Source organism: Nicotiana tabacum, chromosome 22, assembly GCF_000715075.1.
Source record: "Nicotiana tabacum cultivar K326 chromosome 22, ASM71507v2, whole genome shotgun sequence".
Lineage (NCBI taxonomy): Eukaryota > Viridiplantae > Streptophyta > Magnoliopsida > Solanales > Solanaceae > Nicotiana > Nicotiana tabacum.
The window spans coordinates 116,046,884-116,059,419 of record NC_134101.1 but is presented as its reverse complement, the minus strand read 5'-3'; the positions used below and the strand labels follow the sequence as shown (position 1 = coordinate 116,059,419).

The window sequence follows — 12,536 nt, the reverse complement described above, 5'->3', positions numbered from 1 at the left end:
ATTTAAAAAGCCTACACAAAACTACAAGGGTGTGAATTATTCTCTTCTAGAACAATTAAATGAAGAAAACGTTATTTTCTAATAATAAACCTAAATATAGTATTGCTAGATATTAACATTGCCACCACAACACCATTTTATAGTATTAGAGAATATATAAGAAATAATTGGAGATCATTGTGACTGCTAGCTTTCAAAAGAAATTTAGTTCGAAGGGCACTTTTTTCAATTTATATTATTTTAAAAGGAATAATACTGCACGTCCAACGCACGAGTCCACCAATGAGTAAGGATAAATAACTTATGAAAAAGAAAATACTAGAGAAAATATTCTTGCACAGAAGAACTATAAGTAATTTCTTTTTTGTTAATCGCATGCACAATGTTGTTTCCCTCGACTGAGCTACTACTCATGTAAAATACACCCAAATAGCTTGGGAATCAGAATCTGTTTTTTTTTTTTAAAATTGTTTATAGTTTGAATCCAGAATGTAAAAGACTGTTTTATCAGACATATAAAAGGAAATTAATTATTGAATTTTGTTAACATAACTTAGAGAAATTGAGACTTGAGACTTGAGAGCAAAGAGTATAATTTATTTTTCCCTAGTAATTTTTTTCAAAGTTCATAGAAAATTTACAATTGTTTAAATAAAGAAAAAAGTAACTCAACGCCAACAAAGGTATATAGAAAACATTTATGGGGCAATTCCATGACTAGTAATCCAACTTTCAATTACATGCATCAAAGTTATAAAACTAATTTTCTAATAGGAGAAATAACTCAATTATGTTTATGTATCACAAAAAATAAAAAATAAAAAAGGCATAAAATGGTCAATCTGATCCAAGAAAATGAGAATAAGCTGCCAATGTATAACTTTGGCATGTAAATTTAGCCATGTTGTAATAACTAACATATATATACCCACGTAGCATAACTAAATTGTTTTATTTTAAATGAACGAAAGAGAAAACAGTCCTAATTATTAATTTTGAGAAATCTGCAATCTTTTTTAGTAAGAATACTATGGAGGAGGAAAAAGTTATAATATGCTCTTTTTTGAATAATATATGAATGTGTGAAAGGGTGATGTATTTAGAATTGTCTGCTATTGTGGGAAGATCTAAAAAAGAAATATCGGTTTTTATAAAGGATAGAATTTTATCTAAAATAAAGGGTTGGAAAGGAAAGTTTTTAAGTCAAGCAGGGAAGGAAGTTTTATTAAAGTCTGTTTTAGCTAATATTCCCTCATATGCTATGTCTTGTTTTCAGATACCCGATGAGCTATGTAAGAAAATCACTAGTTTATTTTCAAACTTTTGGTGGGGCACGAATGATGATAAAAGATAAAGATGCATTTTGAAAAGTGGGAAAAACTATGTAAACCAAAATTTAATGGGGGATTAGGCTTTCGGGATCTTAAGGCTTTTAATATGGCTCTTTTAACCAAACTAGCATGTCGAATTCAGACTGAACCGGATTTGTTAGTTTCTCAAGTCCTTAAAGGTAAATATTTTCCTAAGGAATCTTTCTTACAGGCACCGACCAATAGATATACATTTTGGGTATGGAAAAATATTTTATGGGGGCGAGATCTATTAAGTAGAGGTGTTAGATGGAATGTTTCAAATGGTAAATCTGTAAGAGTATGGAGAGATCCATGGCTGACACGAGATAGCTCCTTTAACCCCTTAAGTATGATGAGTGGTACTACGACAAATATGAAAGTATCAGAACTTATTGATGACAGTACTAACACATGGAATATGCAGATTTTGAATACGTTATTTAGTGAAGATGATGTCGAATCTATTTTAACTATTCCACTTTCTTCCGTAAAGGGAAATGATCGACTAATTTGGCATTTTACTAATTCAGGTAAATACAAAGTAAAGTTTGGGTATTATTTGGCGAATTGCTCCTCACAAATGATAGAAGTTCGGCTAATCGTGTGAAAAGTAGTTCTCATGTGTTCCCGAAATTCTTTTGAACCATTTATGGTCTTTAAATATTAAAAACAAGCTCAAACATTTCTTAAGGAAGTGTGTCTAAAATACATTGTCTGTTAAAAATATTATTAAAAAAAGAATTCACTCTATGGATGACATCTGTCCTATTTGTGGGATGGAACCTAAAACTTTAGAGCACATGTTCTTTCAATGTCCTAGATCAATTTATGTGTGGAAAATGAGTCTGATTTGTTGTCCAAATTTGCATCTGATCTCTGATTTTGCTACATGGTGGCATAAGCTAGTGATCACGCCCAACTCTGCCTTATAAAAAGGACAATACGATCGTTGCAAATATAATCCGGTTTACAAGTCCGGAGTCGAATTCCACAGAGAACTAAGGCTTAGCTACAGCTGTTCACTATCACAAAGAATACAAGTTCGAACAATTCCTAAGTTATAAATATTAAGATTCTTATATATAATTAACTAAATAATTAAATTAGTAGATTAACAACTAAAAATACTACGGGTTGGAGAAAATATTAAGGAGGTCTAGAGTTATGATTTCCCCAATTGTCGGAATCCTTCCTGCTATGTCTTCTATAATTTCGCCTAAGTATTCTCTACCGATCATGAGCGCTCTGCGTGTTGTAATTCTCTCCCGAGTAATTACGACAATTTACTAGACATACTTTCCCGAGTTACGCTAGCTGGCTTTAATTATAGCTCACTTAGATCGCACCCAAGGTTTCGTTATCCGTAATCCCACCTTTAAACCCTTGGTTATTGATTCCTCACATACGTCGGGAGTGATGTTGTTCAACAACTTCCTAAATATGCACTCTCTCCGGAGTAATACATACTAAATAGGCACAGCTAATTGAGAGCTCTTCAACCAACCACAATATAAATGTAGTTGAACAAATAGAGAAAAGTTATGACTCAATTATATAAAAACATAACAAGAATTTATCCTACAAAAGGTTCTATCAAAACTCTAGATAACAAATTAGTTATTCATAATAGTATGTAAAACTACAATACTAAAAGTCATAACCAACAATGAAAAATAGGAAGAGGAAGGAAAAACTCGTAGAAGAATTCCCCGCCTTGCTCCTATTGTGTCTCTGCCTCCTTAGGTCAAATCTGTATAAAAAATTGGTCTCCTCCGCATCCTTAGGTCTAAAATTATGTCAAAAGTGTGTCCCACCCTTAAAATATCGTTTTTTCATGTATATATACCAATTAGGGTCGGTCCCAAACAATTAAACCTTTTCCTACGCGAAAAAGGACAATTTTTCACGTCTGGACAGTCGCGGCCACGGTCAACCGCGGTACGGGCGCGGTACATTGCAAGGCTACTGTTTCTGTCCGCGTCAGGTCTGTAGTCGCGATTTTGAACACATTTTTCACCCTGTTTCATTCGGAATGTGGAAAAACGTAAAACATGAAAGTTGTATCTCTTTGAGTTAGCTTTCCAACCATATATTATGAAGCCCAAATGGAGTTCTGAGCAAAAGGTCATGTTTATTTTACTAGATAGTGCGCAATATGCCTACTCAATTCTTCGTTTTTTTGCTCTATCATCTGTCGATCCCCGAATACGATACCGGCTTAATTTCTTGGGCTTTTACTCAGACTTCAAAGCTCTAAATCACTTGAATTCATTCCATAACATCTACATAGCTCGGAATCACTCCTACAAGGCATAAAACACACAATTAGTGCAAGACACTAGCGTTTAAAACTCGAACTCAATTAAAGTGCAGTAAATTTGAGTGTAATAAGCGACTAAAATACGTAATTATATAGCCTATCATCAACACCCCACACTTAAACCATTGATCGTCCTCGAGCAATCAAACTGTAGTTTTTTTTATAGACACGACATTTTTAAACAATTCTCCTAACTTATCACACCAAGAGTATTTAAAATAGACTAAGCACAAAAGTGTAACATCTTCACCTCAAGATTTGACTCACAAATACCATGCATTATTCACAACTCACCCACTTACTCTAACATAGAGGTCACTGACATTACCTTTCCTTCATGAATCAAGTGCCCTCACACAACAAAAGAGAGTAGTTCCACACAATAAAATTTAAGAACACTTAGGAACTCAAGATAGAAAGAATTCACTCACTCTCAGAAATAACATTCATATGCCACAAAAGATGCACCATAAGATTGCCCGTAGTGTACTACTCCACTAATCGAGCTTATTCAATCTAGGATTAATTAGGACTTTATTTGGTTGTAATGTAGGCTATGGGACGGGTAGGATACATTTAGATATAAGAGTGACTACACCTCCCTAAACACTTTAATACATATACTTTAACATTCAAACCCCATACTTATGTCAAACCAAACTCCACTTTCACATCAATGTATATTATCTCATACTTCTTTAAGCACAATTACATCAAGAGTCACCACTTATTAAGGAATACTTTTCTCACAGCAATACAACTATTTTTTTTTCAATTCAAGTGGCTCTTACTTGTTCAAAACAGTGCACATTTCTCCTGATTTCATTAGTTCCACCCAAAAGCCAAACCAACCACCCCACACTTTAACTTTTATATCATTCATAACAATTCAAGTGCTCATGAGAGGTTAGAATGTTCGAATAGATGTTTAATTCAAACAAAAGGGTAAGGCTTGTAATGTAGTTGTCAAAGAAACAGGATTACAGGCTCAAAGGGGTTAACTATGATACATAACAATTAGGTGGGTAAAATATACATATCTGGCTCAACAAAGAAATGCCTATATCACTTCCAAGACGGAACAAAACTACTATTTCGATTTGCAAACACACGGGGCAAGTTCTAGACATCAAATGCAATGCACTGAATAACGCAAAACCTTACACAAACATGGCACATAACTCACTCAGGATTGGATTCATAGACACTCTAGTCAAAGCAGTTAAGAAAAGTTAAGATCATACAATTTAAGGAACTTATACAAGAGTCAAAAACTGAGCCTAAGCGTCACAACCAAAGTACTCACTATTCTCAAGGCATAACAAAGTCAAGAGATATTGCTTCAATTCAAAACACAACACAATGACTCCTACTCCCAAAAAAAAAACTAACTATACCTGGTTCAAACAAAACCCTTGGAAAAGAACCGTGGTTTAAAGAAAAACCAAGGGGTAATTGCTACACTACCTAACAAAAGAAAATCTTTTTGTTTTTTTTCTTTAGACTTAAATTCCTCAAGAAAATTTTCTAATAGATCCATCGTCGGGAAAAGTCCAATCTTTTAAAAAAATATTATTTAATTAAACTAGCACAACTAAAATAGCATAGAAAGTCACCCAGACAATCTCCTCACCCCACACTTAAAATTTTGCATTGTCCCCAATGCAAACCATACTAAAAAGAGGGTAAAAGAAGCTCTATGTTAGGCCAAAGGCCGAAGCACTAGCAGCTCATGGGATACTCAGACTTCTCCCAGGCTTGGTCCTTCGTGCGGGTACCTCACACTTAGTTCCAACCATCTGCTTCGTTGTTGCATCCTTCCAATAGCTTTAGTTTCCATGCTCCTAGAAAATTAAAAATCGGCACTACAAAAATAATACAATAAAAAATTAAAAATAAATAAATAAAAGAAAGCAGTAAAGCTGGGTTGCCTCCCAACAAGAGCTTGATTTAACGTTGCAGCACGACGTGAATCACTTTCTGCCTCCACTTTGAACTTATGAATCGAACCCCAAGTTTTGATTCTGCTCTATGATTATGCTCCTGGGGTGGTGGAATGAATCTGACTGGCCCAACAAAATAATATAGTATTCTGCATTTCTTGGCCTTTGGATGAGGTGTGTGATCCCGACTTTCTCGCAAGAAGAATTCCATAATGTAAGCATCTAGTTCCTTACTCCTTGACTCCTCAAATGGCTCGAACGACTCTATTTCCATATCATCATCTAAACACAATATGGAAGAATGCTTGGAGTGAGGCCCAATGCGCTCAACTACATGAACATTGGGACTGTCTACCTTCTCAATACTAATGACAATAGAGTCAACTAAATATGCATCCTCAATATCCTTGGTTGACTCTAGTATCTCTTCTACAACATCGACATCCTCAAAATCTAGTGCGATTGATTGTTGGTGTTCTACTCTGGCCTCCTCCTCTAGCTCATCCTCATATTTTTTTAAATCTTCCAGTATAATGGCAATTTCTGCAGCCAATTCATGCTCATACTGACTACTATCCACAATGTCAACTTGTTGCGCTTTACAAGGTTCAATTAATTTTATCGTTTGAGCCTCCAAGTTGTGAATACTTGCCCCTTGCCTTTGTACCCGCAGTTGTATTTCATCATATTGTTCCATAAGGCATTTTAGCATATACTCGATCTCTTTCAGGTCCTCATACCTAGGTTCTTTGTTCCTATTAACTTCACAAGAAAAAGAAGAACCATCAAAGTAAGGGGTTGGGGGAAGATAAGAAATATAAGCACAACCATGAAAGTGACCATCTTGACCACCACACATATCACACACATTCCACACATAAGATTGAGTTGGTGCACATAACTCGCTCTCGGGAATATTTTGATAATTTTGCCCTACGTGGTTTCCTCCACAATATGCATAATGAGGATCAAAAGTAGAATTACCAACATCAAAACTCTCATCATTCCAAGATACCATGTTCTTTTTTTAAAAAAAAATTAACAAGTAAAAAAATAAAAATAAAAAGTAAATACAAGAAAGCAAAAATAACAATTCAAACTTGCAACCTAGAAATATGTACACCTACAGCTACACCGTTAGTTCCCCGGCAACGACACCAAAATTTGATCACGCCCAACTATGCCTTATAAAAAGGACAATGCGGTCGTTGCAAATATAATCCGGTTTACAAGTCCGGAGTCGAATCTCACAGATAAGGCTTAGCTACAACTGTTCACTATCGCCAAGAATACAAGTTCGAACAATTCCTAAGTTATAAATATTAAGATTCTTATATCAAATTAACTAAATAATTAAATTAGTAGATTAACAATTAAAGATACTACAGGGTTAGAGACATTAAGGAGGTCTAGAATTATAATTTTCCCAATTGTCGGAATCCTTCCCGCTATGTCTTCTATAATTTCGCCTAAGTATTCTCTACCGATCATGAGCGCTCTGCGTGTTGTAATTCTCTCCCGAGTAATTACGACAATTTACTAGACATACTCTCCCGAGTTACGCTAGCTGGCTTTAATTACAGCTCACTTAGATCGCACCCAAGGTTTCGTTATCCATAATCCCACCTTTAAATCCTTGGTTATTGATTCCTCACATACGTCGGGAGTGATGTTGTTCAACAACTACCTAAATATGCACTCTCTCCCGAGTAATACATACTAAATAGGCACAGATAATTGAGAGCTCTTCAACCAACCACAATATAAACGTAGTTGAACAAATAGAGAAAAGCTACGGCTCAATTATATAAAAACATAACAAGAATTTATCCTACAAAAGGTTCTATCAAAACTCTAGATAACAAATTAGCTATTCATAATAGTATGTAAAACTACAATACTAAAAGTCATAACCAACAATGAAAAATAGGAAGAGGAAGGAAAAACTCGTAGAAGGATTTCCCGCCTTGCTCCTATTGTGTCTCTGCCTCCTTAGGTCGAATCTGTATCAAAAATTGGTCTCCTTCGCCTCCTTAGGTCTAAAATTATGTCAAAAGTGTGTCCCGACCCTTAAAATACCGTTTTTCCATGTATATATACCAAGTAGGGTCGGGCCCAAATAATTATACCTTTTCCTACGCGAAAAAGGATAGTTTTTCACGTCTGGACAGCCACGGCCGCGGTCAACCGCGGTACGGGCACGGTACATTGCAAGGCTACTGCTTCTGTCCGCGTCAGGTCCGCAGCCGCAGTTTCGACTGCATTTTTCGCCCTGTTCTGTTTAAAATTTGGAAAAACGTAAAACATCAAAATTATATTCCTTTGAGTTAGCTTTCCGACCATATATTATGAAGCCCAAATAGAGTTCTGAGCGAAAAGTTATGTACATTTTACTAGACAGTGCGCAATATGCCTACTCAATTCTTCGTTTTGTTGCTCTATCATCCGTCGATCCCCGAATACGATCCCGGCTTAATTTATTGGGCTTTTACTCAGACTTCAAAGCTCCAAATCACTTGAATTCATTCCATAACATTTACATAGCTCGGAATCATTCCTACATGGCATAAAACACACAATTAGTGCAAGACACTAGCGATTAAAACTCGAACTCAATTAAAGTGCAGTAATTTTGAGTGTAATAAGCGACTAAAATACGTAATTATATAGACTATCATCAATTAGTGTTAGACACTAAAAGATTCTCGAAAACTAATACCTTATTGCAACTAGTATTTTTTCTATGGATGATTTGGAAGGGTAGGAATGAGTATATTTTTAATTCGGTGATATGGAATGAAAATGAGATTTTATCTAAAGCATTATTTGAGTTTAATAAATTTACAATTGCAAAGGAACATGTTAACACTATGAGCGATACTTCTACTAATCCACCATTACTAACTCTTTCTTCAGAAAAAGTGTTGCTTTATGTGGATGCAGGTCTGGATCCAAAGACTTGCAAAGCGAGTATTGGAATGGTAGCCTTAAAGGCTAATGGTGACGTGCTTTATACCTATGGTAGTCCAATTCCTTTTGTTGGAAAAGCCATAATAGCTGAAGCGTGCGCAATAAAAAAAGCAATTCAACTGGCGGTGAAGTATGACCGGAAGAATATAGATATCTTATCTGATTCCTTAATAATGGTTCAAATGCTTAATGAAAGCAGAGGTCCTTCATGGGAGGTTAATACTCTTTGCGAAGATATTTGGGCACTTCAGCAACATTTGAGTGATATATCTTTTAAATATCTAAGTAGAGGATTCAATACTTGTAATCATAAGTTAGCCAAATTTTCTTTCGCGCTAGTTAGTGAAGTCTCTTAGTTTGACAACTTTCCTGTTTGGATTGTCAACGAGGCTTCATCTGGTTTTGTACCATTGATTATTGGGTTTGACTAATGCATGCTTTGTTTCCCCGGGAAAAAAAAAAGAAAGAGAAAACTGTCCTAAGCTTGGATTGCTACTTCTACAAGATATTGCAATCTTTCAATCATGGAAATAATAAAAACTCTTTACGTCGTTACATAATAACATTTAAATTTTCTTTCAGTTTAAGCAAATTTTGCGAAAAGAGAAACGTACAAGAAAAAGAACTACTACTAAGTAACGCAAAGAATATTTGAAATTTACTCCAACTTCCATTGCAATTCGGTCCAAAAACGCAGCATAATCTATATCTTTACAATTTCATTGGAGATTGAGAGCTTCTTTAATGGATCTTCATGATTTTGAGTCATAATTTCTCAAATATATAAATTTATTTTGCTTGAACACAAATCAATCTGCAATGAATACAATCCACTTCAAAATTATATTGCAATTGACTTCTAACAGGGCATTCCCCATGTGGAAAATATAATTGTGAGAAAGTAGGAAGTCATTTTCCTTGTAACCTAATTCACATAACTTATCATATTAGTTTTCCTTTTTTTCCAAAAAATACTCTTTAAAAGAAACATGAAATGGAAAAAAAAAAGGGGGGGGGGGGGGGGGCTCATGATAATTAATGAAATCATTTTTTTTCTTTTTTTGGTGCTTATCTGAAAGTAAACGCAACTAAAAAATGGCTACAATCACTTTCTTATTGTACTCTACTCTAGCCTCTAGTGGAGCATGAAAAGAGCCAAAGAGCTTCTGACTTTCAGTATTAAAATAATGAGTTTTAATTAATTAACTGAAGCATTAACAAAGAAAAAAATGAAACATCAGAATTTTTAGATTAAAATAAAAAGTAAGTAACTAAATAAAAATGTTTCATAGTTGAGTTGTTAAGGAAGCAAACGGATTGTGCCTTTTTGGGTTAGTCAAGTCAGAATCTTAAATTCTTACTTCTAAATTAATCCGTAATTATGATAAGTTTGTTAGGAAAAGAGATGATGGATTGGTGCCCTAGTGAAAATTAATGAGGAGCTTAATTATTTCTCTCAATAATTACTTTGTTGAATAAAATCACTAGGTAAGTTAAAGAATCACAGTACACAATGTCGAGTACGGTCCCTCCTTGCCCCAAGAATAATGAAAAAGAAACAATAACATATGATTAACATGTCGAAGGGGACGCCTTGTTCTTAAACCCTATCTGCTCCCAACCAAATGTGTGGCAGCATATTAATAATGTTACATGGTCATAAAACCATGTCCCAATAAATTGAAGACTTAATATAATTTTTCCACTGAAAACTTGATGTTTGCTTCAAGCGTACACTAGCTATATATTCTGAAATGGTATATGAATTTATTAAAAAGCACATGCATTTTTGGTTTCTAAAAAAACAAATGAATAATAACTGAGGAAAGGAGGGGGAAGTTCATATTTCATAGCCAACTTTGAAATTAATAATTGGTTTCGAAGTTCTGATTTTTTAATTATAATGAACACACTAAACCCCACTTCTCTTTTATTTAACCCTTGTCGTTGGTCTCAACTCTCAATGGACTCGGAGGAGGACCTACCCTTAGGGCAGGAGTCATCGGTCCCTGGTAATTTCAGAAAAAAAATATATGTATGTGTATATCTTAAATAACATATATTAATTAGTACCTTAAAACTCAAAGTTGCATCGATCGATTTAAAGGGTATAATTTGACTTTTAGTCTATTGTCTGAATTTGATTCTCACTCCAACATTTTACAAAAGTTTTATTCGGTAGTAGTGACCTCGCCACTTTTAAATCTTCGCCTCCACCTACCAACCAAGACGAATGCTTTAGACACCTTAAAAGATCATAATTTTGCAAAGAGTAATGTTATTTTGAAAATAAAGTTGCCCATATCATATGCACATAGGGGACAACAGGAATCTGTCAACTAATTCGAGGTTGTGAAATTTAGTTTTTAGCGATAACTTTTTCACAAGTTTTCCTTTTCCATCAAATGGGCAAAATGAAGGAAATTGTAGCTAGCTAATTCAAGCCCCTAAAAAGCCTAATCTCCTGCACCCCAAAACAAAGACAAACACAAACAGAAGAAGCAATTGTAGTGGCCTTTTGTTGGTTCCAACCAACGTGGCAGGATGTTGAAAGGTCACCATCGAACACGGTGGCCAAAATGCCAGCGTGTAAGATACTGTAGTTGTCTAGCTGGCATAGGAAAGTGGACTAGTACTATCTGATTGTTGGAGTATTATTAGTAGTAGCAAATTATTGGGAACTAAGCCTATCATACGCAGAGGGAGTTTCCTAGCTTTATCAAAGGAAGGAAAGAAAGCATACAATAGATAACAGGCTGTCAAAAGAGCAAAGGCGGCAGCTCACATGTTCCTTTTAGCCACCATTTTTTAATACCTCAGCTGGCTACTTCATTACACGACACGAAGATAGTCATTATCCCAATTCCCCCACCATTTTCAACAATATTTTCAATTTTGAAAAAAACATAATAATCTATAATTGTGACTAACAAATTTCAAAAGCACAAAGCATCCGAACAAGGCCGCACCCACATTGTGATGTAAACAATTTATTCCAATGTAAGTATTACTCACTGTTTTTACGATTTGAACTTGTGACTTGTAAGTTACACGAGATAACTTTATAGTTACTCTAAAGCTAATTTTATATTATTAAATTATTAATAATTCCTTATCCTCATGACCAAATGACTTCAAACATTTTCATGAGAATTCGATTTTACCCACACACACAACAAAAAAATAAAAAAAATGAAAGTCCCTCCCCACCCCACCCACAAGGCAACACGAGAACCCTTGCCCCACACGTTACCTCGCAAATTAATTCCTTGTTTTGATTTGCTTGTTTTGTTAGGCTTTCCTACTATTGGTATTTTTTAGACTCGATCAACTCTCTTATAAATCATCATTAATCATTATATATGGTGCAGATTATGAGTGGCAAATGGGCGGGTCGGGTCAGATATATGGTTCGGGTAAAAAACGAGTAATGAAAAAACGGATCGATTATTCGACCCGATCCATATTTAATACAGATAAAAAACGGGTTAATCGGTGGATAATATGGGTTACCCATATTATTCATGACTTCTTGTATATGATCACTTTTGGGAGAATTCTTAGTCTCCCTAACTTGAGGAATCCCCAATTCGAGGCTTTACAAATGTAAAAGTTAGACTCATTGGTTATCCATTTTCTAAATGGATAATATGGTTCTTATCCATATTTAACCCGTTTTTAAATAGTTCATTATTCAACCCATTTTTTAGTGAATAATATGAGTGGCTAATTGTTTTCTTTTAACCATTTTGTCACCCCTAGTGCAGACATTTTGAAGGTGAACTCATGCTCCTTTGGGAAAATCCGATGATAAAGCCTATGAACATTTTTGCTCGTCCTATATTTTCCTTCTTTTTTAAAATTTATTATTGGTGACCCCCCTTTTTTCATCTTAAATATTACTATTAAAACGAGCTAGTATTACCAAATTTGCACTTTTGGTTATTATTT

The 12,536-nt window shown here is 34.8% G+C and overlaps 1 protein-coding gene across 1 annotated transcript; it reads left to right on the top strand.

Annotated features, from left to right (window-relative positions):
* Positions 1–8,485: 8,485 nt before the first annotated feature.
* On the top strand, positions 8,486–8,941 carry LOC142176032 (uncharacterized). The gene has a single exon (XM_075243071.1). It carries the CDS (start codon positions 8,486–8,488, stop codon positions 8,939–8,941), a length of 456 nt encoding a protein of 151 aa, XP_075099172.1.
* Positions 8,942–12,536: the final 3,595 nt, after the last annotated feature.

Bases quoted from the DNA above. Each gene is read 5' to 3' on its own strand.
- LOC142176032 (XM_075243071.1), top strand. From the start codon at position 8,486: ATGAGCGATACTTCTACTAATCCACCATTACTAACTCTTTCTTCAGAA.